Source organism: Neophocaena asiaeorientalis, unplaced genomic scaffold (assembly GCF_003031525.2).
Source record: "Neophocaena asiaeorientalis asiaeorientalis breed wild unplaced genomic scaffold, Neophocaena_asiaeorientalis_V1.1 scaffold226, whole genome shotgun sequence".
Classification (NCBI taxonomy): Eukaryota; Metazoa; Chordata; class Mammalia; order Artiodactyla; family Phocoenidae; genus Neophocaena; species Neophocaena asiaeorientalis.
The window spans coordinates 11836741-11860764 of record NW_020173037.1 but is presented as its reverse complement, the minus strand read 5'-3'; the positions used below and the strand labels follow the sequence as shown (position 1 = coordinate 11860764).

At 46.5% G+C, this 24024-nt stretch overlaps 1 protein-coding gene across 1 annotated transcript; it reads right to left on the bottom strand.

Annotated features, from left to right (window-relative positions):
* Positions 1-1339: 1339 nt before the first annotated feature.
* On the bottom strand, positions 1340-23983 carry VXN (vexin). Its single transcript, XM_024742681.1, has 6 exons — positions 23917-23983; positions 18388-18443; positions 10000-10150; positions 6058-6119; positions 3417-3508; positions 1340-1523 (listed from the first exon to the last, which is right to left on the bottom strand). The coding sequence occupies exons 1-6, from the start codon at positions 23981-23983 to the stop codon at positions 1340-1342; spliced, it is 612 nt and encodes a 203-aa protein (XP_024598449.1).
* Between the last annotated feature and the right edge of the window lie 41 nt (positions 23984-24024).

The window sequence follows — 24024 nt, the reverse complement described above, 5'->3', positions numbered from 1 at the left end:
CTGTGTTCTGAATATTCTTGTATGAAGGAGTAGATATAACACAGGCATTGGAGCCTGACACCCACATGGGTTAGGTGCCTTCAGACTAATCATTTAACTACTTTAAAGCCGTGTCTATTACATGGGGAAGGCCACCTAACTCAGAGTTGACAGAAAGATCGGGATAATGTATGTAAAGTGCTCACTAACCCACCTGGCACATAGTAAGCATTTAATAGATGGTAACTATCATTATCATATCATGTTATCATTTTAAGGCTACTGATGTTGATATAGAATTGATGATGACATTTCCATTAAAAGAAGGAAAGCATAATATGATATATTATGAAACCATATGAATGGTTTACATCATTTATATCATGTACTGGTTCTAACTCTGTCAAATCGTTTCCTTAAAATGTTGCCCCCAGAGACATATTCCTACCCCTCAAAACCATCCTCAAATCAGTTACTAGAGTAGGCAAAGCAAGGAGTCTGGTGCAGAAGCTGAGGACCTGGTATCTAGTTCCACTACCAGGTATCTAGTCGCATAACCTCTTAAGGCCCTTAGCTTCCCCATCTGTAGATTGGGAATAATTGTGCTTTCTTTAACAGGAATTTTGTGAATGTAAGAGGTAATGGATGGGAGAGCATTTTCAAAAGTTAAAATAATTATACCCAAGCAAGGTATTATTAGTTCCACTAGACTGTGTCACTTCAGAAAATGTTAGCATTCAAAAATTTAAATCATGTTTTCCTATAGAAAAATCACATGTAAAAGAATACAGAGTTCATGCAATCATGCCAAATGTCATCAGAACTGATCTTGACGATACACTCAAATGAATATTAGAACTACTAAGTAAATATATATAGCACTTTGTCACTAAAAATCGTACCTCATCAAGATGAAACAAATATGGTGGCAGGAACAGTGAGAACCATTGTGCTTACAAGTGCCTGAAACATCAAATTCTTACATTTATACCGGAAATTAGAACGACTCACAAGGAAGACTGAGGAATTGCCTGCTTGCTTCCTTGGAGGTCTTTAAAATGGGTTGGGAAAGTTTGATTTTGGTGCCATTTTGCTTAAACATAGGGATATAAACTTGATGACCTCCCGAAGTCACTTTCAGACCAATGGCTTTATCGATTCTAAGAAGGAACAGTTTTCTTTTGCCTTCGAGGGAGGTTCCTTTCCCGTTTCCTGAGCCGGGGCGATTAGTTAGTACTGGAGGGTGATGTGCGTGGACCAGCTAGTAGCAGAGGTGAGTGTCGCTCAGTTCCCATCTGGAAGTTTCCTCCCCTTGTGCAGTGAACTCGGGCCAGCGCAGGGCACCTGGGGAGGGTCACCTTTAGTCAGCCTCAAAGGCGCTGTTGGTAGCTCCCACGTATTCAGACTTCTTCTTGTGCCTGGTCCACATTTTCCGGAGGATGCTGGGGACGCCGCAGGAAGCACTTCCTGTCAGCGGTAGGGAGGCTTCTGCTCCCTGAGGGAGGGTAGGATACTCTTCAGTCATCTTCTTGAGGTGCCTGGATCTACAGAAAATGCACAGGTGGGTGAGGAGGGCGGTCACTGTGCTGAGCCTGTCCTTCTTTAATTGCTGCCCTCGATAAGAGGAGCCAGAGCCCTCACTCCTCTGCTCATACATCCTGTGACCACGGTGGAGGGTCGCTGTTGGGGCCCACGCAGGAATGACACCCCATCCCCCTGCCCCAGGGAGGTCCTTGCATGGGGAGAGGGAAGCAGGTGGCCCTGAGCACACTGGCTCATGGATCCCAAGTTCTGGTCTTGTTCCAAACTCTACCCTTCCTCACCCCAACCCGCCATCCCTCTACCTCTACACAAACGATCTTGCTGGAAAGAGCAGATGTCACAAAGCGTCAGCTATTGAAAGCCCATGAGCCCTGGGGCTGAATCCTGCTCCCCACTTACTGTGTGACCTCAGGCCAGTGATTTGACCTCAGCCAGCCTCAGTTTCCTCATGTGCAAAATGGGGATAATTTCATCTAACTCACGGGGCTTTTGTGAGGAGGAAAATAAGGTCACAAAGCATCTGGCACATGGTCCACGTCAATAAATGTTCATTTTTCTCACTTGCTCTCCTTCAGTGAAAGAATGGCCTTCGTTTTCTTTTCAATAGCCAGGGTCCAGGAACAAATGGAAATGAGAACGTCTAAGCTTAGAGAGAAACGGGCCATTTAGAAGAACCCTTTGCGATGCAGCTGCGCGGATGGAAAGGGCGCCTCTCTTGAGGCACACGGTTCACGTCTGCTGGTTACTGCAGCAGGCAGCAGCAGCCATTGCTGCTCACAACAATTTGCTGCTATAAACTTAATACAATCGAAAAGATACTTTTCTCTAACTAGGTCCCAATACGTTGAGTGGCTTGGCTTTTATCATTCATTCTAGATGGCTTTCTTTCACCTAAAAGGGCTTCACACTGGTCTGTTCCTCCTCTAACTCCCTCAGCTTTCAAGGTGTGCATACCTTGGGTTGATATTGTAGGGCATGGCCCCTCATATGTGAGCATCTATCGCTTTCCCAGGCACGTGTCTTTCCGATTCCCAGACTGTAAGCTTCTTGAAAAATGATGCAACCGTTGGTGCTACGCTCTTCTCACATTATCTCATCCTATTCTCACAGTAATCTCTCAAGAGGTTATGAGCATCCCCATTTTTTGGGTTTTGTTTTGTTTTTAAAGAAATGAGGACACGGAGGTCTGAACAACTTGCCTGAAGTCATAGCAAGTCAGCAGCGGTGCTGGGCATGCAGGCAGATCTGAGTCAAGAACCCACACCCTGCATCATCCCCGAAGCCACTTTTCTGCTCTCTCCAGGCTGGAAGATGATGATGGGGGCGTAAATGTACACACTGAGTTGAGTTTAAGACTCTTATTGCCATCTTCTTTGTGCCATGTTGAAGGCAGTGAGGGCCTTCCTGGGGGGCTTATCACTCCTGCTACTCTAGCTGCTGTTTCTGGGTCAGAGTTAATAGTAACGTGCTGGTTATAAATTTGGTTTGAAACATTTGTATTTTGTGTACTTTCTACCTGGGCAGGGGCCCTTAATCTAATTCGTGAGGCATTTCTGACACCAGCATGCCTTCAGGAGGCTCTGCATATGGCCTGTGATTACATTTGTCTAATTAACCAAAACCCCTCCCTCTTTAGACTTCTCCTAGTCTAAAGAGTGGGGTTAATGAAGTGGAAACCATCAAAAACACTTCGGCTTAATCCTAGGGGAAAAGTTGATGTGGCGACAGAAACCCGGGATTAGTGCCCTCATTAGAAGGTAATTTACAGCTGGCAGGGATTCTCTTTTAGCTTCTTGAGGGTCTGACAGCCGGCCACCTGTTACTCTTTGGCCCAGGAGCAGGACAGGAGCGGGTGGGGAACCCTGAGGCAGCCAGGCTGGAGGCACAGCACTTACCCTCTGGTCAGAACAGCTCCGTTCTCCGAGCCCAGAGCTGCCACCTCCAGGACGGCAGGAGCTTTCACTGAGATCCGGGCCACCGGAGGCATCTAGGTTGTGAGAAGGGAGTGTGAGGATGGCACCATGTCCCCAACTCCGGCAGTGGCTGGAGCCATTGGAAAGGGCATCAGCTAAACTGAACTACCATCAATCCAGGGCAATGGTCCTCATACCGCCACGGGCACCAGGTGCCCCCGGGAGGGCTTGTTAACGCAATGCTGGGCCCGCCCCAGCTTCTGATTCAGTAGGTCTCATGTAGGCCCGAGAATCTGCATTTGTAACAAGTTCCCAAGTGCTCTAGTCCCAGGACCCCCACTTTGAGAACCACCTACCTAGAGAAACTTGAAAGCAAGCAACTCAATCTGGCAAGGCCTCTGTCCCCCTTGCACCCCTATGGTCTGTGTCCACTTTGTTGTCAAATCCTGCAGGTTCTGCAAGATCAGTGTGTCACCCTCTCCCTTTTCTCTGCTGCAGCCTCAGGACCAGTCACTTGGGACAGGACCTCCTTTTTTTCCCACAAGACCTGCCACACACCTTGGGCCCCTCCTGGATTCACTCACCCAGCTTTTCCTTCATTCTCTGGATCAAGCCTCATCTCTGCCTACCCTTCAAAGACCACTTCCTCCAGGAAGCCTCCCCTCAGGCTGGTGCCCCAGCTGATTTCTCTCTGTCTCCTGCATCCCCACAGCACTGAGTCCTTAATGTGATATGTTTTGGCATCCCACCAATTCTCTCTTTACGGTTGTCTACTTGTTTCTTATGCCGGTGCAGTCTCCCCAGGAATGGCATGCGAACGACAGGGTCTGGGGCTTACCCTTTGGCGGCCCTCCTCAGCTCTCCTTAAAGGAGGTGGTGAGTGCTCAAGAAACATGCACTGCATTGAAAAATCACTGGTAGCCCAAGCAGGGCTAGGTCCCCAGTTCGTTCAGTCAGCGGACCTCCGCTTTGCACCCCCACCCCACGCCCCGGGGAAGGCTTAAGATCACCACATTCCTAAAATTGCTGGGAAATTCCAGGTTGAGGACATCAGGAGTCACTGCCCCTTCTCTCCCGCAAGGGCCAAAGGTTGTGGGGAGAGTCACTGTGCCACCTTGTGGCCTCTCGGGAGCTGTCCCTCCCCATCGTGCCAGCAGCCCAGAAACATGCTTCCTCCTGGGCCGTCCACCATCCTGTTTGCCCCAGCGCATGTTAGCGTCAAAATCAGATTTAGCTGTTCGAGCTCTGAATTGCTTTCCGCCCTGGGATGGGGGCTCCAATGAGCTGCAGGACCCCAGCCCTACCATCTCAGACCCAGAGGAAAGGGTCAGTCATGCTGCCGCTCTGTCCTCTGCACTACTGTCGCCCCCTCCTTTGTGACCACCTCCCCATCACCACCCTGTCCCATCCGACCTCGCTCTGGCCTCCCAGCTGCAGCTTCCTCTCTGCCAAGGACACTGAGTCCAGCCCAGGGGCTGGGGGCAAGTAATCCAAGGCAGTGAGCTGCCCTCTCCCCTTAGCCTTGGGCTCAGCTGAGGGCAGCAGTTCGAACTGTCACAGCCTGACCACCTTCACTCTGTGGTAACGGCCCAGCCATCCTCAGTTTCCCCTGGGTCCCAGGTTGGGACAGGGGGCCCCTGATTGTCCCATCCCTGCCCTTTGTGTGGTTTTCCTAGTACAGGGATGACCTAAATGAAATAATTGGCTTCGATTTCCTGCCCAGACCAGGAGCAAAGCGCTCGCGTCTCTGTCCAGTTTGTTCCATAAGGACGAGTGGGTGACTCAGACACTCTCTCCAGTCTGTTCTAGTTCCGTGAATCTCGAGAGCTGATGCCCGCAGAGCCCAGGATGCCCGAGCTGACCTCACCTCCAGCCACCACTCCACCCCTTCTGTGCTAACCCAGGGGACACCCACATTCATGCCCAGAGGATGGTGAAGGAGATGTATTTTTTCAGGGTGACGCTGAGCTAGACCCAGACATGCACTACCCGATCCCCCTTCAGGGAAGGACAAGCCGCCTTGTCCTCCCCCTGGGGGAGGGCGGGGAGCAGCTGGCCCTCAGCTCCTTCAGGTGTCCTTGGCTACGGAGGGCCACCTCGCCCAAGGTCATGCTGTCCTGGGCAGCCTGCATGCCATGAAAGAGCGGGAAGAAAATATAAAGGATCGGTCAGCTGGGTCCAACTCGGGCAGCCCAGATGGACAATCCTTGCCCCAGAGCTCCCAGTGGGAGGTGGCTCAGCAGTTCCCTCTGAGGTGATGGTGTTTTGTGTTTCCACAGTGCTCGAGACCCTTGCATCTCTTTACCCCCGTAGCTGCCCCTGGGAATTGGTCAGACACCTCCACCTGGCAGGGGCCTGCCACAGACACTGCTTCTTTCCCCCCTGTTTGAGATGTCCGCTAGGTAATACCTTCCGTTTACCTAAGAGCTGAATTTCTGGCAAGAAAGAGAGAGGCGGCCAGTGGTGTGCCACCAGCTGGTAGGCTTTAGGAGCAAAGAACCCTCAGCTACACTTTTCTAATAATCCTCAGGCCTGGAACAAAGGACACTTTGTCTTCATGGCACAGACAGGACAAGAAGGTTAAAGCACAGCAGATACAGCTAACCAGGTTGATTTTACTTACCAAAGCTTTGCTATATGCTCGATTCCCACACAGATTTGCTGATTTGGGTTCAGAAGTCCCCACTGCAAAGTTGAACGGAGGGGACGTTACTCAGTGGTACTCTGGGTTCCAGCTTCCCCGGGTTCTGCATCAATTATCCCTTAGCTAATCAATCACAAGCCAGGAATATTCTAACGGCCTTTGTACTGAGCAGCAAAATCACGCCCTAGGGTTGGGCAATGGGACAACTGTCCAGTGGGTCACCTGCACCCCTGGCCCTCTTGGGGAGGTTAGAACTAAGGTCTAATAAGATCACGTGTGTGGAGGTGTTCAGTACAAGGTCTGCCTGCAGTAGGGGACTCAGAGAATGTGCCCTTAGCTCCTCCTTTCTTCCTAAAGCGCCAGATCACAAGAGGTTATCAGGAGTTAAGTCTTTATAGCTGGGATCAGTCCTTTAACCTGCTGCTCCTGGACACGCCTCTGTGAAAATGAGCTCAAAGTCCTGCCTGCTGTGGGAAGTAAGCCTCATAATGTGGGAGTATTGGAGGTTATCAGAGTCCTGAGGCACTGGCATGAGATGTATGTGAGAACCTTCTTTCTATGCCTTTATTTGAGGCTCGACCCGCTGCTGGGAATCCAGATGTTGAGGTAGCTGGTGATGGGCGGGGGTGGGGTGGAGTGGGGCTCCACTGAAGGCTGGCCTTCAGTCGAGTCCCTCCTGGGGCAGATGTTCCTGGAGGAGCCCCATGCTATCAGACTACAGTGTAGAGAAATACCAGCCCCCCACCCCGAGGAAAACATCTCAAGGCCAATAAAATGAAGTTACAGGCTACCAAGATCAGACCACGGTGTGCCGTGCTCTGGCGTAAGTGACGACAGTAGCTTATATTTTTGAGCATTTACTGTGTCAGTTGCTGTGCCGAGTGTAAGACTCATAAACATTGTCTCATTTAATCCTCACCACAACCCTCACAGGTAGGCGTCATAATAGATGAGGAAACAGAGGCTTTAGAGATGCACGGCAGTTACGATGAAGCTGGGTGAGGAAGATCTAGGGAATGGTAAGCTGACCTCTTTGGTGGTCTTGCAAGGCTGGGAAAACTTGACCGAGGGACCCCCTAACCCATTCTGGGAGGAGTTTGCTAGGTGGGGAGACCCAGGGAGGGCAATCCACAGAGAGAACGTGTCGGGGAAGGTCCGGAATATAATGAGTGGTCACAATTACACCACAGCTCAGGGCTGGTCTGTGCATGGATTGGCAGGGATAGGAGTGTCACAGGAGGTGGCCCTGGAGAGGTGAGCAGAGGACTGGGTCCTGGAGAACCTTGGGCGTGGTCTGGAGGGCATCTGGGGGTGGAGAGGACACAGTGTTTAAAGCAGAGGGATGGCAGAGGCAGGTGCTGCTTTAGGCTACCCTCTGGTAGCCTGTGGGGCAAGAAGGACTGGTAGCTGACGACCAGGCTTGGCGGCTACACACAAGGGATGAAGGGAGTCTGACCCGGTAGCCTGAGGTTGGTACCAAGGAGAGATGAGACATACGGAGGAACTGACACTGTCAGTGGTTAGTGTGTGGAGCGGGGGTGGGGAGGACAAGGGGGTATTGGGATAAACATCCCAGCGGCTTGCTGGAAAGATGGATAGTGGCACCAGCTGAGAAAGCAAGAGAGGTTTGAAGGTGGAAGATGAATTCCATTTGAACAAGTTGATTTTGAGATGCCCCAAGGACATCCTAGTGGAGACATTCCACCGGCCCAGGAGGTGGGTGTCCCCTTTTCCGGGCCCTTGAGGTTCACCTGCTCAAGACTTCAGAGTCCCCACTCTTTCCAAGGTTCCTCAGAGCATATTTCTCCCACGTGAGAAGGCTACAGCACCCAGGAGCCTTCTCCTTTAGCTCAGAAAAGAAACACGTCTCCAGATTTGAGATCCCTGGAGACACATATCCTTCTGACTGGAGGATGGAAAACTCGTGCCCAAGGCCGGTGCCCAGCCTTTCCTGTGGGTCTGGCTTTGACTCAGAAACCCTCCCTCCCTCTCATCCCCTCTGGAATCTGTCAGATTGTGGGAGCTGAAGGAACTGAATCGATGCCCAGCTCAATCTTTTTTTTAAAAAACCTGACTAGCACATTCCCTGCGTGAGCTGACTGTCATATGTTGGGCAGAGTCTCTCCATTTCATAACTTGCTGTTCTCCCCTTCAGTTTAAGCTTCCACAAGCTACTTACGGAGGAAAGTAGCCCCTAAAACCAGACAGCTGGAAAGACATTATTTTCTGGGGGAAAGACGCAATTAGCTGGCAAATCGGGAGACATGAGATTTAATCTTAGTTCTGCTGCTGATGAGCAGTGCATTTTGGGTAAGTCAGTTTCCATGGTTTCGGTTTCCTCTTCTGTAGATCGGCAGGGGGCGCTTGCAGAGATCAGTGGGCCTCCACCTTCAGGGAGGTGGAAAGTCACCCTGGGAGCAGGCTTGTTAAAACAGATTGCTGGGCCCTACCCCAGAATTTGATTAAAAAGGTCTTGGGTGGGATCCCAAATTTGCATTTCCAGCAAGTTCCCAGGTGTTTCTGCTGCTCCAGGGATGCCACCTGGAGAACCACCCATTAGATCTTCCCTAAATCCTTGCTAATCAGTATGTTGTCCTTGGACCAACATCATCAGCATCATCTGGAAGATTATTAGAAACAAAATCTGGGGCCCTACTTGGTCCTACTGAATTAGACTCTGCATAAAAACGAGATTCCCAGGTGATTCTTCTGCACATTAAAATTTGAGAAACATGGCTCTAAATTCATTTTGTGATTTTGTAGAGAAGATATTCTTTTTCTTTCTACGCACAGGCAACCACCACCCACCCACCCACTTATATATAGACAGAGGGAAAAAAATTATCTTCTCAATTTGCAAGGCACATTGTGGTTTCCCTAAGGCTTTCATTCTCCATAAAAATGTATATATGTAATCCCTTAACTAGAGAATATAGCTTGACTTATGGGTTCTTACACGTAGGATCTTAAAAACAGGATCAGGGTGTTAGTGACCAAAGAAACCTTAGAGATCCAATCTAACATCTATGAGGGAGGAAAGAGAGGAGATGGATGGATAAAGAGAGACACTCAATGGAGTCTACTTTCAGTTCTTCTAACATACAAAACTGTTGACACCCAACAGCTTTGAAAAGGATGTCCTAGACTTTTTGTGTATTTCTGGAGTTAAAAGTAGGAATAACTTGAGGCTGTGGGCATAACAGAAATAACCTAAACCAGGAGTTAAAGGCTAAATACGATCACAGACTTCAGCAGGCTAGACACAGATTCCTGTTTAACTGCTTGGGGTGGGAGCCATTTTTCAAAATAGTGTGGAAGGTAAGACTCTAATGCTTCCAGCTTTCAAAACAAATGTGTCTCTAAATTCTTTTTATAAATTGTTGAAATAGTTTAAGGCGTTCAAATTTAAAATGGTGGGATTTTAAGATGGCAGCTGATGAAGAGCCTGTGTAATCACACACACACACACACACACACACACACACACCCTGTAAAATAACGTAAGCTTCCTTCGCTTCATGAGTCATGTGTACACTGGTTTCCTCTCCCCCCAGCGTCTAATGATGTTTGCCTCTTCCTGAATCCCGCAGGACTGCCTGTGGAGCTAGGCGGTAGATGAGAGCATCTTTGCTCATCATGCAGACCCAGCAGCGAGTGTTTTAAGGTAGAAGGAGTTTTGTGGTACTGCAGTGGGGGAGGGGGGGCCGAGCAGGTGCATTCAGAGCAGGACCGGCATGCACTGGGGAAGGCGGCGGCCCCACGTGCAGGTGCTCCGCCCACCGGGCGTGATGGAGGACGCCAGGGAGGATCACGACGTGGCTAGAGCACGCACAAGCCAGTTCGCGGACACCGCGGCAGCTGCTCTAAGTGGACCACTGCCCCCCAGGGAGGTTCCGGGGACCCGGGCCGTGACGCACGTACCGGGCCTGGCGGGGGTCTTGGCGGGGTGGGCGCCCTGCGGCCGTGCGTTCTGGAAGCAGCTCGACCTGCGGGCCTCGCCGTCGCGGTGGTCGGTGCGGTGCTGCAGCAGCTCCAGGGGCCGGGACGTGTAGAGGTCGGACTCGATCACCACCTGCGGGGGGGAGGAAGGACCGTCAGCTTGTTCCTCCCCTAGAATCTCAGCCTCCACAGCCGAGGCCAGGACTGCAGCTTTGCAGACAGACCTCGTGCTGACACGGAGCCTTCCTGACTCCAGCCATTGCTGGGAGCAGCGAGGAAAACTGGCGAGACTGGCCTGAAACGGCGAAGTGTTGTGTTTAACTTCAGCATGTCCAGTGGCACCATGGTGCAGGAAAATGAGGTTTCTGGGGGCTCCTCACCAGCCGTCCCTCACAGAGTCAGAAGCCTGGGCCCTCAGGCCTCAGACTGGGGCCAGTTAACTGCCCCAGGGCTGGACATAGTTTGACAATAGAACAGGCTATTTGAAATGAGGACAAGCCCTGGAAATCGGGCTCTTACAGTCCTTGCAGCTCAGTGGGCGCCCTTGTTCACGTAGAGGACAGCTTTCTGGATGCTCCAGCAGAGGGGAGACCTAGGCAGAGGGCTCGGGGCCCAGCTGATTCCCAGGTTGTAAAAAGAAAGAACCTGCTGGCCAGAGAAAGCAGTCACGGCTCCTGGACGCTCACGTTTCCTCTGCTTTGCAGAGTGCCTGTCAGCTGGAGCTGAGAGATGAGTTTCCATGACCTGTGGCTCGGTAAGTGGAAATTCTGGCAAGCCAGAACGCAGCGCTACACGCTAAGGTGTTTTCAATAATGATCCCCTGCTGAATAGTGGTTTTGGGAAAGTACATGAAGAGGAATACCCCTTTTGTCAGGGCCCACTTGAAATGGGCCTTTAAAATTATAATAAAAATACTTAGATCATTGAAATAATTTAAATGTACAAATTTGAGGCAAATAGTACCATATTTTATCTTAATATCGGGGGTGACAAAGGGAATCTTAGCAATTTGGGGCACATATCGTGCATGTTTGAATGCAGAGCCACAACACTGGGGTCGCACATTCTGAATGTCTTCACTCCTTTGAAGCAGTTAGAACTGCAGCTTCTCTGAGGTTTGTATTTACTCATTCTCTTGCTCACTCGTTCCTTCCTTCTACAGACATCTTGGGAGGGCACCTCTGTGCCAGATCCTGGCACTCAGTCTATCTGTGAGTGAGGTGGACCCATTTCAGCCTTTACAGTCGAGCCTTTGATGAATTCCCCATTGTCCAATGTCACAATTGTGGAGGAAGCTGAAGCAAATAAGACTGAATTTTTAAGTATTATAATAGGGTTATATTTCAGTTCAGTGGAGAAAAATTGGACCTTTAATAAATATTGTTGGAATAAATGTCAGGCCACTTGGGGGAAACGGATCCATGTCCACACTTCTCATACGAGAATGAATACCAGACAGACCAAAGATGCATGTTAAAAACCAACCAAACAAACAAACAACAGCAGACACTAGAATAGAATATGGCTCAATATAACATTTGTTACATAAATAGGGAATTATCGCTATGTACATAAAACTCTTACAAATCAATAAAGAGGAAAAAAAATAGAAAAATGGGGCCAAAACTAGCTGACAATTGACATGCAAACGGCCGGTTAACGTGAAAGGTGCTGAACAACGATAATTAAATGCAAATTAAAACAAAGTTGTTTTTTGTCCTGTCAGATTGTCAGTGATGAAGATAAATTTCCATCTGGGGTCATGCGAACCTGAGTTCAAACCCCAGTTTTGGTACTTCGAGGCTATGTGGAAAGGGGTCATCCTCTTGACCACCCTTGCTGTACTGGGGCGGAGTCACTGCTGGTCATTCGCAGAGATTTCAGGAACACAGCAGGTTCTCTTTCCCTGTGCCACCTGTTTACCTACAGCATCAGGAAGCGGTCACGTCCGTTCCCAACAGAGGAAGGGGAGCTGTCACTCTTTGCTTCAGTTTATCACAAATAGTCCTTTGCTTAAAAAAGTAATATATCCCACATTTGGTCTTATCTGGCTTAGGAAATTAACTCTTCTCAGGCCCGTTTTAGGACCCAGACTCATTCATTCTTTGCCTTTGGAGAAAGATGATGATAATTAAGGATCATTTAGGATTAGTGCCCTTTCTCTTCTGGGCACTGCAGCATGTGGGATTTTTTCCCCCAATAATTAAAAATATTTTTCCTCCAGCTTTACTGAGATATAAATTTCCACATATGATTGTATACGTTTAAGGAGTACAATGTGTTGATTTGATATGTTTGTAAATTGCAAAATGATTAGAAGGTGGTGTTTCTGTTGGTTTTCCAGCAAGCCTTCAGTGCAGGCTGGGGGCAGCACCCGTCTGCCCGACGCCAGCTCAGTGGGGGCTGTAAGGTGCAGTAGTGGGTGGTCTGGACTCACCACCCTGCACAGACAGTCGCCTCAGCTTTTCCATTTCCTTCCCTCCTCTTAGCATTGCACTCTGCCACGGTGTCGCCCAGAATGCTGGAATTTCCTAGATCAATGGTATTTTGGACACGTGTACCGTTTGGCCTCAGGGTTCCCCCTGGAATGTGGACCTCCAGGTCCAACGGGAGAGACCTGAGCCTCATTACTGACATTCAAGCCTTTGGCTGTCTACCTCTCATCACAGCTATTTCGAATTTTGTTTTCATTTTTTCAGCATTCCTCTAATGAGTGAGGACTGGTGTGTTTTCCGACCCATTTTGTAGAAGGAGGAAGTAAGGCAGGATGTGAAAGCCTGAGGAGTCCAGTGGGGAGGCCCAGCATTTCCTCCCCTGAAAAGGAAGCAAATATTTCCTCTTAGGAACAAGAAACTTCAGCCAGCCCTTCTCTGCATTGTGGGTGGGAGAAGGGAATGGGGAGGGAGAGAGTGGAGAGGCATTAGCTGCTCCGCCCCCTGTTGGATGTAGGTTTCCTGGGGGCGGGAGTGAGGCTGGTTACTTCCCAGGTCCTGACTGAGGGCCCAGTGCCTCAGCAGCGTATCTTCTCGGCCCTGAAGGATGCCAGAGGAGAGGGCTCAGCTCGGAAGATTTCCCTTTCTTAGCTGGCCTCGTGCTTGCTTCTCATGCCCCACAGTTGCGGAGGCTCTGAGAGGGCTCAGGGCAGTGCATCAGGCCCAGGCCCGGAACAGACAGCTGGATGCATGGCTGTGGCCTCCTGAAAGCCTCCCGACAGCCTGGATTTTTTCTGGTCTGTAGGATACGGTCTGGGCTGGATACTGCAGCTGGTCTTAGAACAAACTGGTCTGAGCACAGGCTCTTTAGCACCCTGAGTACAAGGGTGAGATTGGGGAATGGGGAAGGGGTGAAGGGGAGACGTGTTTAATGTTGGATTTTCCTTTCCAAGTTCAACGAATTGCCTGCTGAAAGTAGGGGCTGTACTTGTGTAACAGATTCACTGTGATAAATTGATGCTTCCCTGCTGGGTTCAGATCAGAGACCTAGGGGGCTGGCAGGGAGTTAGAAAGACGGGTGAGACCTAGGTGTCATAATGTTGGTTGACGGCATCCAGAGTAAAGTTCTAGCCCAACTCCCTAATTTTACACACAGGGAAACTGAGGCCAGAGGAAGCCGGGTGTCTTCAAGGTCACAGAGCTGTAAGGGGCGGAACCTGGACAAGGATCATGGTTTCATAACTTCTAAGGAAGTGCTCTTTGTAAGACCCATGGAAGTGCTGCCATCCAGGTAAGAATTTTCAAGTGCAATCGATTGCTCAGTGCATTTTGAAAAATCAGATCACCAGATGGAAAAATCAGATCACCGCTCCTCCACAAGGTTGAAATCTGGGAAGAATGTGACATTTGCAGTCCCATTCCTTCATCTTTCCTGATGATGGCACTGCTGCTTATTTGGAAGGGGCTGTGAATCTCAGTGGTAATGGCTCCATAGCACCGGAAGCCCTAACTAACCCACGCTTTGGTGTAAATTTATTCCTTTAAAAGCTACTCTTAGGATGTCTGCGGCATCAGGATGATAGTAAAATTGCTTAAGAATCAGAGGGGATGGGGAGAAAAAGACTAGTGAAACCATCTAGAGAAGGAACACTGGGTGGCTGTAGAAGAAGAACATGTAACTTACGAGGGGTCCAGAGAGAGAGGAAACGGCCGCGCTAAGGACGATTCGGAGAGGAGAGAGATACTTGTAAAGGAAGGAACCTCACATTCGTATGGTAGCCCAAGGGGTGAGAATAGAGACAAATAAGAATTTCGGGACAAAGTCCTAAATATTGGTACATTAGAGCAGCTGCAAAATATGAACGATTTTCTCGGGAACTCAAAAGGGGAGCCAAGAGCCAGTTGGATTAAAAAAGAAAAGGTCAGAGATAGTTCTTTCTTCTTTGGGACTCAGTTCCCCCGTCTTAGGTAGACTAAGACCTTTCCTGTCTTTTCTAATTTGAATGTTCTGTGCAGCTGGGTCTGAGTTTTATGAGCAAAGGATGAGTCATGCTGTTAGGGGAAATTAGAAATTCAGAGGAGAGCTCAAAGGCCAGAGCATTATTAAGCTGTCTTACCTGGAGGAAGAATGCATATTTGAAGACAAGCCCCTACCTTCTGTTTTTTCTTTTTTTTTCCATCGAAAGCAATTTTTATTTGTATTCATATACTTATTTTTTTTCCCCTTGGAGTAAAAATGTTTCAGGGAGGGAAAGTCATAAGCCATTCCCAGGAAAGCTGGGAGCTTGGTTCTGCAGAGCCTGGCTGAAGTCAATGGATACTCCAGGAGGCGGTGCCCCATGTTTTGGGGGCTTTGTGAAGCTCATGCCCCTGTGGCTTCACTTCCACCGTAGAGAGTTGTCTCCTTTGTTTGGGTTCTAAATCCCTCGAAAAATTTCTTCCCTAGCACCTTATTTATCTCCTAGAGAGTATGATTTAGTTTCCATTTTTAAGCTTTTGTAATCACAGTTCTGTCCTTATAAAGCCAGTAGGTATTGGTATAAGTGGTGATTCAGACAGAAACACTGTTTAAGGTTAGAAATTCAAGGCAAGAACTTGGTTGAAAACTAAATATTCCTAATTCCCAAAGGATCTTCCCAGAGTCATGAATGACTTGTGGCTCCTTCAAATCCAGAGTACAGATCTTCCTTGACTTACAGTGGGGTTGCATCCTGATAAATACCCCTAAAATATCATAAGTTGAAAATGCATTTTATACAGCTAACCTACCAAACGTCATAGCTTAGCTGAGCCTACCTTAAACGTGCTCAGAACACTTACATCAACCTATGGTTGGGCAAAATCTTCTCACACAGAGCCTATTTTATAATAAAGTGTTGAATATCTCATGTAATTGACTGAATACTGTACTGAAAGGGAGAAACAGAATGCTTGTCTGGGTCCAGGATGGTTCTAAGTGTATCCTTGTTTACCCTCGTGATCGTGTGGCTGGTGGGAGGCTGTGGCTTGCCGGGCTGCCCAGCATTACAAGAGAGTATGTTGTACCCCATATCACTAGCCTGGGGAAAGATCAAAATTCCAGATTCCAAGTATGGTCTCTGAATGCGTTTCGCTTTGGCATCATCGTAAAGACAAAATTCATGAAAGTCAGACTGTCATAAGTCAGGGACCAACTGTATGCCAAACTCAAGTCTGTGCTCAAACTCCAAATTACCTACAAACAACCCCTCCCCTTCCCATTTTTGGTGACACCCACTGCTCCTTGAAAGTCAGCAGCGTTTTCCTTCTAGACTGTGTGCTGAAGTTTTTAGGGATCATGAGAAATACAAGAATTCCTTGCACTACAGCAAAGAACCCATTAAAAGCCCTTTCTTTCTTAGTATATAAATATTCTCAAAGTCATTTTTAAAAAAGGATAAACCACTGACAGAAAAATGAGCAAAAGACATGTCTTTTAACCCATGGGGAGAAAATATCAAAATCTATGAAAAGATGAAGAATGATATTAATTACTAAAGAAATGCAAATTAAAACAATGAGATGTTTTCACCTATCAGATTGTCAAAGATTAACAACATTTGATACCATATAGTGTTGGCTCAGGTGTTCTGGTAAAGGTAGTTTACAACAGTTGCTGAGAATTTGGCAATAGCTATAAAATTTTTTCAATGCTCATATCCTTTGAGCATTTTCTTTCTTTTTTAAAATTGACATATAACGTTGTGTACGTTTAAGTATAAGGTGTTGATTTGATGACCCAGCATTTTCATATCTATGAATTTATCCTCAAAAACATTTGCATAAGAACATAAAAAATACGTTCAAGAATATTTCTTGTGGCATTGTTTAACTGGAGAAAATGGGGAAACCCCATTTATTGATGATTTGGTTAAATAATCTAGAAAACATCAGATTTGGTTTGGGTAAAAAATTATAGTACATTCATTCATACAGTGGCATACTATGCAACCTCTAAAAAGAATGGGGAAGATCTGTAGGTATTAATTGGCATGTAAAGATGCTCAAAATTTATATAGTGAAAAAAGCAAATTGCAAAACAGCATGTTATTGAGCAATAAAGCGTGATAATTATACATTGTTATATGAGAAATTTTCATTAAAAACAACTCCAGGGCTTCCCTGGTGGCGCGGTGGTTGAGAGTCCGCCTGCCGATGCAGGGGACACGGGTTCGTGCCCCGGTGTGGGAGGATCCCGCGTGCCGCGGAGCGGCTGGGCCCGTGAGCCATGGCCGCTGAGCCTGCGCGTCCGGAGCCTGTTGCTCCGCAGCGGGAGAGGCCACAACGGTGAGAGGCCCGCGTACCGCAAAAAAAAAAAAAAAAAAAAAAAAAACAACTCCAGTGCTTATTGAATGTTCAGTATGTATCAGGCTCTGGACTAAGCAGTTTACATGTATTAAATCATTTGCTCCTTCCTCATCGGCAGGCGGACTCTCAACCACTGTGCCACCAGGGAAGCCCTCACTCTCCCCATTTTAATGTTAAGCAAGTCAAGTCCTGGAACGGTTAGGCAACGTGCCCAAGGTCATATAGCTAGAAATGGATAGAACTGGGATTTAAAAGTGGGAAATGGAAGAAACCAGGCAGTTTGACTCTAGTCTGCATACCTAACCACTATGTTCTATAGCTTCTCAGGATTTTCTGATATCATAGTTTACATCGTTTTAGTATTTGAAGTTTTGTAATGGGCCCATCCTGTTTTGGGAATTTAAAAAGTAATAAATGTATATAAAACAACAAAGACTAAAACCAATCTCATTCCCAGGACACTTAAAAAAATTTTTTTAAATGGAGAATAGGATTTTAAAAATTGAGATACTTAGAAAATCAAAATAGTGTTCTACAAAAACAATTGTGATAGAAACTCCAGTATAACCAGGAGGCAACAATTAGCAATTAAAATAAAACTTTTAAAGTGCAAAGATGTATTGACAGCTTATGTATAAAGAAATCTGTAAGTAAAATGAGAAATTCACAGGCTCTAAAGACATGTAAACTAATTTTAAGGTAATGCATGTGCTTATTAAAGAAGCAAAAAATAATACAAAGAAATGAAAGCCAGTGCTGGTGGGGCTGGAGGGAAATGGAAAAGCATTGTTGGAAGCCTAGCAGTTGTCCAGAATTCTGGGTAGTATGTGACGAAACTAGAAGCAGAAGCCATCTTTTACAGATCACTGTTCTGGGCTTCCCTGGTGGTGCAGTGGTTGAGAGTCCGCCTGCCGATGCAGGGGACACGGGTTTGTGCCCCGGTCCGGGAAGCTCCCACATGCCACGGAGTGGCTGGGCCCGTGAGCCATGGCCGCTGAGCCTGCGCTTCCGGAGCCTGTGCTCCACAACGGGAGGGGCCACAACAGTGAGAGGACCGCGTGCCACAAAAAAAAAAAAAAAAAAAAAATCACTGTTCTATTCTCCACTCTAGCACAGGGGTAGGAATGCAGATGATGGATGGATGGATGGATGAAACTGTTCTTATCCTTTTACTTGTTAATTCCACTTTGAGGCCTATGCACATAGGATTAATCCAGAAAACAGTATTTTGTACAAATTCATTGCACTGCTATTTATAATAGTGAAAAAGTGGAACATTGCAAATGCCAGCAATAGAACACCCAAGTCACGGATGCTCTACCTACACTATGGATTCTGTTTAAGGAAAAAAATGTGTATATAAAATGAAAATTATTCTCTGTGGGGAAAATGACAGAAGGGGGTCCAATGCAGGACTGTTTATTGTCTGGTTGACATTTGTCAGTTGTTTTGGTTAAGTGGAGGATGGAGAATGCAACAGCAACATGGGCTACGGAAAACTTTTCCAGGCCGTGGAGAGTGTGGATGTAGGGGGGAGGTGGGGAGTGAAGAAGCTAGACACTGCTTTTTTAATGAAAGTCAACGAAAGGGATCAAAACTGAAGTTTTCTTACATTCTTGGTTAAGAGATGTTGAGAGCTCTTGACTCTTCTTCTGGCTGGACTGGGCACTGCAAAGAGAGAGAAAGGAATGGTTTTAGAGAACACCTGTGAGACTGATGTAGCTACAGTAGCAATACGGAGAGGGTTTGCACCTGGAGTGGGACAGGGCCCAGAGGAGGGGGGTTGGGAAGAAGAGGTGGGTGCAATTGCAATGTTATTATTTTATTTTATTTTTTAATAGATCTTTATTGGAGTGTAATTGCTTCACAATACTGTGTTAGTTGTGTTAGTTGATGTTGCACAACAAAGCAAATCAGCCACATGCATACGCAGGTCCCCATATCCCCTCCCTCTTGCGTCTCGCTCCTACCCTCCCTATCCCACCCCCCTAGGTGGTCGCAAAGCACTGAGCTGATCTCCCTGTGCTATGCGGCTGCTTCCCACTACCTAGCTATTTTACATTTGGTAGTGTATATATGTCCATGCCACTCTCTCACTTCGCCCCAGCTTCCCATCCCACCCATGTCCTCAAGTCCATTTTCTATGTCTACCTCTTTATTCCTGCCCTGCAACTAGGTTCATCAGTACCTTTTGTTTTAGATTCCATATATATGTGTTAGCATATGGTATTTGTTTTTCTCTTTCTGACTGACTTCACTCTGTATGACAGACTCTAGGTCCATCCACCTCACTACAAATAACTCAATTTCGTTTCTTTTTATGCTGAGTAATAGTCCATTGTATATATGTGCCACATCTTCTTTATCCATTCATCTGTCGATGGACACTTAAGTTGCTTCCATGTCCTGGCTATTGTAAATAGAGCTGCAATGAACATTGTGGTACATGACTCTTTCTGAATTATGGTTTTCTCAGGGTATATGCCCAGTAGTGGGATTGCTGGGTCATATGGTAGTTCTATTTTTAGTTTTTTAAGGAACCTCCGTACTGGAGGTTTCCATAGTGGCTGTATCAATTTACATTCCCACCAACAGTGCAGGAGGGTTCCCTTTTCTCCACACCCTCTCCAGCATTTATTGTTTGTAGATTTTCCAATGATGCCCATTATGACTGGCATGAGGTGATACCTCATTGTAGTTTTGATTTACATTTCTCTAATAATTAGTGATGTTGAGCATCTTTTCATGTGCCTCTTGGCCATCTGTGTATCTTCCTTGGTGAAATGTCTATTTAAGTCTTCCGCCCATTTTTTAACTGGTTTGTTTTTCTTTTTGGATATTGAGCTCCGTGAGCTGTTTGTATATTTTGGAGATTAATCCTTTGTTGTTTCATTTGCAAATATTTTCTCCCATTCTGAGGGTTGTCTTTTTGTCTTGTTTATGGTTTCCTTTGCTGTGCAAAATCTTGTATGTTTAATTAAGTCCCGTTTGTTTATTTTTGTCTCCATTACCCTAGGAGGGGGGCAATTGCAATTTCAGATGTTACTTGGTCCAGTGCATCAAAGCTCATAGCAGCACTATTCATAATAGCTGAAAGGCGGAAACAGCCCAAATGTCCATTAACAAATTAACGGACAAACTAAATGTGGTATAGACATACAATGGAATATCATTCAGCCTCAAAAAAGAATGACATTCTGAAACATGCTCTGACATGGATGAACCTTGAAAACATTAAGCTAAGTGAAATAAGCCCGATACAAAGGGACAAATATTGTATGAGTCTGCTTATATGAGATACCTCAACTAGTCAAATTCATAGAGACACAAAGTAGAACAGAGGTTACCAGGGGCTGGAAGAAGGAGGGAATGGGGAGTTGTTATCTAATGGGTACGGAGTGTCAGTTTGGGAAGATGAAGAAATTCAGGAAATGGATAGTGGTGATGGTTGCACAACCATATGAATGTACTTAATGCCACAGAACTGGACACTTAAATAGTTAAATGGTAAATTTTATTTACCACAGTAAATAAAAATAAAAAAAAAACTTGAAGAATCAATTAGCCATAAAAAAGTTACTTGGTCGGGAAAAAGGTGTGCACTTTGTTGAAAGTGGAGACACCCGGACATCTCTTTTGCACATTGATGCTAAAGTGATTTACTTGGAAATGAAATCCCACCCTGCCACTGCCCTGCCTAGAATGGAAATGACTTCTTGTCACATCTCAGATTAGTGTTCGGGTGAGAGCCGTGTTATTTTCTGCAGAGCGCCTGCTGCCATGAAGCCAGGCGAGCAGAGGGCTGGTTAAGAGCCAGGGCTCCAGACTCCTTTCACTTGGGTGTAAATCCCAACTTGACCACTTGCCAGTTGTGTGACTTGGGCGAATGACTCATCCTTGCTAAGCTTCACTTTCCTCTCTGGTAAAACTCGCACCTACCTCAGAGGGCTGCGGTGAGAATTAAATGGTCTAATCTTTATCAAGCCCTTGGCCCGGTGCCTGGCAAAGAGGGAGTTCCCAGGAATTAGTGGTTATTGATATTAGTTATTAGTAACTATCAATTAGTTATTATTGATACAATTCTTCTCTTTCTCTGCAAGGTGAGGGCAGGTGGAAGGAAGAGGTGATAACTTCTAGAGACTGTAGCCTCTGTCAGGAGTTCTCTTTCTGGAGTTTTCTCCATTTCCTCCTGCTGTTCCCCGGCTCCCCTTGCCAACCCTGCCACATTGTTGTTTATCCCCAAGAGAATTATTTTGAATGCTGTTCACCCTAGAATTAAACCCACTGGTGAGCTTCAGGAAATGACTTCTGGTATAACTTCTCGGTAAAACCACAGATTTTATCTTTTATATTTACTGTGAATTGTGCCTATGAAATCTTGCCCTTAAAGGGCTCTCCTTCTCTCTAGGAAGTAAAAATACACACTTGTCCTCAGTTACAGACTTGATGTATGTCTTGTGCCTTAAAATACTTAAGAAACACCATAACACTTGCTGTTGCCATATTTTTTGTGAGCTTTAAGATGGCTCAGCTAAAAAAAGTACATAGATTTAGGTTGAACCCATTATATATGTATGTATGTATGTTGGAAAACAGGGATATAATACAACGATGGTAAATGTGATAATGGCTCGCATTGAGCTTTACTAGGTGACAACTTATTTCCTTCTCGCATTCACTCCTCACAGCAACTCTTTGGGGTCGGGTGTCTCCATTGACTCTATTTCTTAGGTAGATGCTGAGGGTTAGGGTCAAGCAGTTGGTGGTGGAACAAGGCCTGCGCTCTTAAACACTAGGTTGCTGAACTTGTGCACAGGAACGTGTGGGAAAGGGCATACCTGGGAGGACTCTAACCCTTGTTAGAGAAAATCCAACCAGCCTATATTTCTGCAGGCAGGGAACGTGGGGATGGAATGAAGAGTTACCAGTCTCTCTCATAAGCAGTGACTTAGGAAGACCTGGCCCCGTCTTCGCCCACTGAGAGCCTTATGCTTGATGCTCTGGAGGAGGCGAGATGAGGCACAACAAGGCGTAGGAAGAGGCGGACTTCTTCCACTTACAGTCTAAGATAAAACTGCGGATATTCCCTTTCTAGAGAACAGCTTCCTGAGCAGTGACATGTCCATGAATACTGATGACTGATTTGATCCCAGGAGGTGGCCATGAATAAAAATGGCAGAAAAGAAATATAAGATTGAATATTTATCTTTGACTAAACATATTCATTGCTCAAAATATGGAATAAAAATGGAAATCACTTTGTAAGTGATGTATTTAATGGTGCTTACTACCATGCCAGGTACTGTTCTAGATGCTTTATGTATTTTGTCTATATCTCATTTTTCCCCCCATAATAACCTTGGGAGGTAAGTTCTAGTTCTTCCTTTTTTATAAGAGTGGAAACTCAGGCCCAGAGAGGTTAAGTGCCTGTCCAAGGTCACACAGCGTATAAGTGGTGGTGGGTCTCTTGACTACTCTGCTAAGCAAATGGATTCAAAGGCCCTGTTTTGAATGATTTTCTTCAGGTGAAGTATGACATTGCTCCTGAATCGTATAATAAGTTTTGAATTTAATAGGACCATTCAGCTTTGATGTTTTTCTCCCTTAAATGTTTTTAAATGTAAAAAAATTATAGAACATAGACATTTTAAGATTTTCATATTTGCTTTCAATTTGTTTTCTTCTCATACAAGAGAAATAACAAATGAGAGGACAAGTTCTGGTCCCTTTTCTACTCTTCCCCAATTCTACTTTCCTCCCTCTCCAGGGCTACTATCATCACTAACTTTATCTGTGTCTTTCCAGCCTGTTTTTTATGCTTTTCTCTAGATATGTATCCATAAACAATATACAGTACTGTACAAATTTAATACTTTTTAGCCTGCTTTTTTTTTCTCTCAACATGGTGCTCTTGGGAGCTGTGTCCACACACATAGATCCAGTTCTTTTCCCTGTTGACTACTGTGGAGTATTCCAGAGTCTGATGACACCACATTTTACCCCTTCCCCTCTTCAAGGACATTCAAGTTGTTTTCAGTTTTGCCCTTGGAGACCCAGTGGCCCTGTAAGCATCCACGTATAACAGCATTTACAGGAGTGGAACTGTCGGGTCAGAGGGTCGGCTTTGACTTTTCAGGTACATTCCCGAGTCTCCAGAGGGTGTCCCAACTTCAGCACGTGGGCAGACTCCCAGCTTTTTCTTCTCTCCCTCTGACTGGCAATAGACGTCTAAAGCTTAATTTATGTTCTGCTGGCTTTCTTTTTGTGGCCAGGCTGAGTCTCTCCCTTCCCCCCAGGAGTGGCCATGTCGATGGCTGACATGGGAAGAAGAAAGGGGTTATTTGAACAGGGGGTCACAGCACCAGCAGACATCCGGCCCTCTTCATTCAGTCTGACAATGAGACCAGGGGCAAAGCCGGGGTCCCAGGCTCTCCCAGCAATACAGGGGCTGCAGGGAGAGCACAGGGGCGGCAGGAGAGAGGGCCCAGCTCTGCAGGGGGCAAGGGAACTATCCAGGGACACAGAGCCCTTCCCGGGCCTTGACACCATTCACGTCAGAGCAGCAGGGCTTTTACAAAGTCACACTCTTTGGCGGTGCCAGTGCCAGGTTAAGTTTGGGAGCATGGCCCTGGGGTCTGTGCAGAGGCCAGCCTGGGTCAGGGCATTCTTGGACCACTTCATTGGACTTTAGGCCACTGCTAGAAATATGATCCCTCCTCATATTTCACGGCACAGTTAGAAATCATACTTCTGGGCCAGCTGCTTCTCATTTCAGAACCCACTTGCTCACTGGAGAGGAGGAAAGAATCTGTCTGCCCTGGGAATTTTGTTTTCATGTCTGTCTCCTAAAACAATGGCTTGCTGTCACTTTCGTTTGGCATACTGGGTTGCCAGTATCGAATTAAGTAAAATGAGGAGTAGTTAGCTGCCCTCATTTCCCCTTTGATGGACTGTTTCTCAATGATTGACGTTCATCCATATGCCTCCTTTTCAGAAACAACCACAAACACGGTCAAAACAGAGAGACCATCCGACCTCAGAAACCTGGGGGTAAAAACCGTAATAAGGTAGCACATGACTGTCTTTGCTCTCCTGCTTAGCCTGCCACGTTAAGGAAACAGTCGAGGGCAATTTTACTCACCCTTGGAAGGAATCACGGTGGTGAAAACTTCTATATTTTCATCACTGCAGCTGTAAATCTGATGCATCGTTTCAGCCTTCTCTCCCCAAAAGTGCCTGGGAACCGGAG

Coding starts and splice junctions, on each gene's coding strand:
- VXN (XM_024742681.1), bottom strand. CDS start 23,983: ATGCATCAGATTTACAGCTGCAGTGATGAAAATATAGAAGTTTTCACC. Junction 10,151..18,387: donor AACATCTCTTAACCAAGAAT/GTAAGAAAACTT, acceptor TCCCCCCCGCAG/GTGGTGATCGAGTCCGACCT. Junction 6,120..9,999: donor CAAGACCCCCGCCAGGCCCG/GTACGTGCGTCA, acceptor TCAACTTTGCAG/TGGGGACTTCTGAACCCAAA.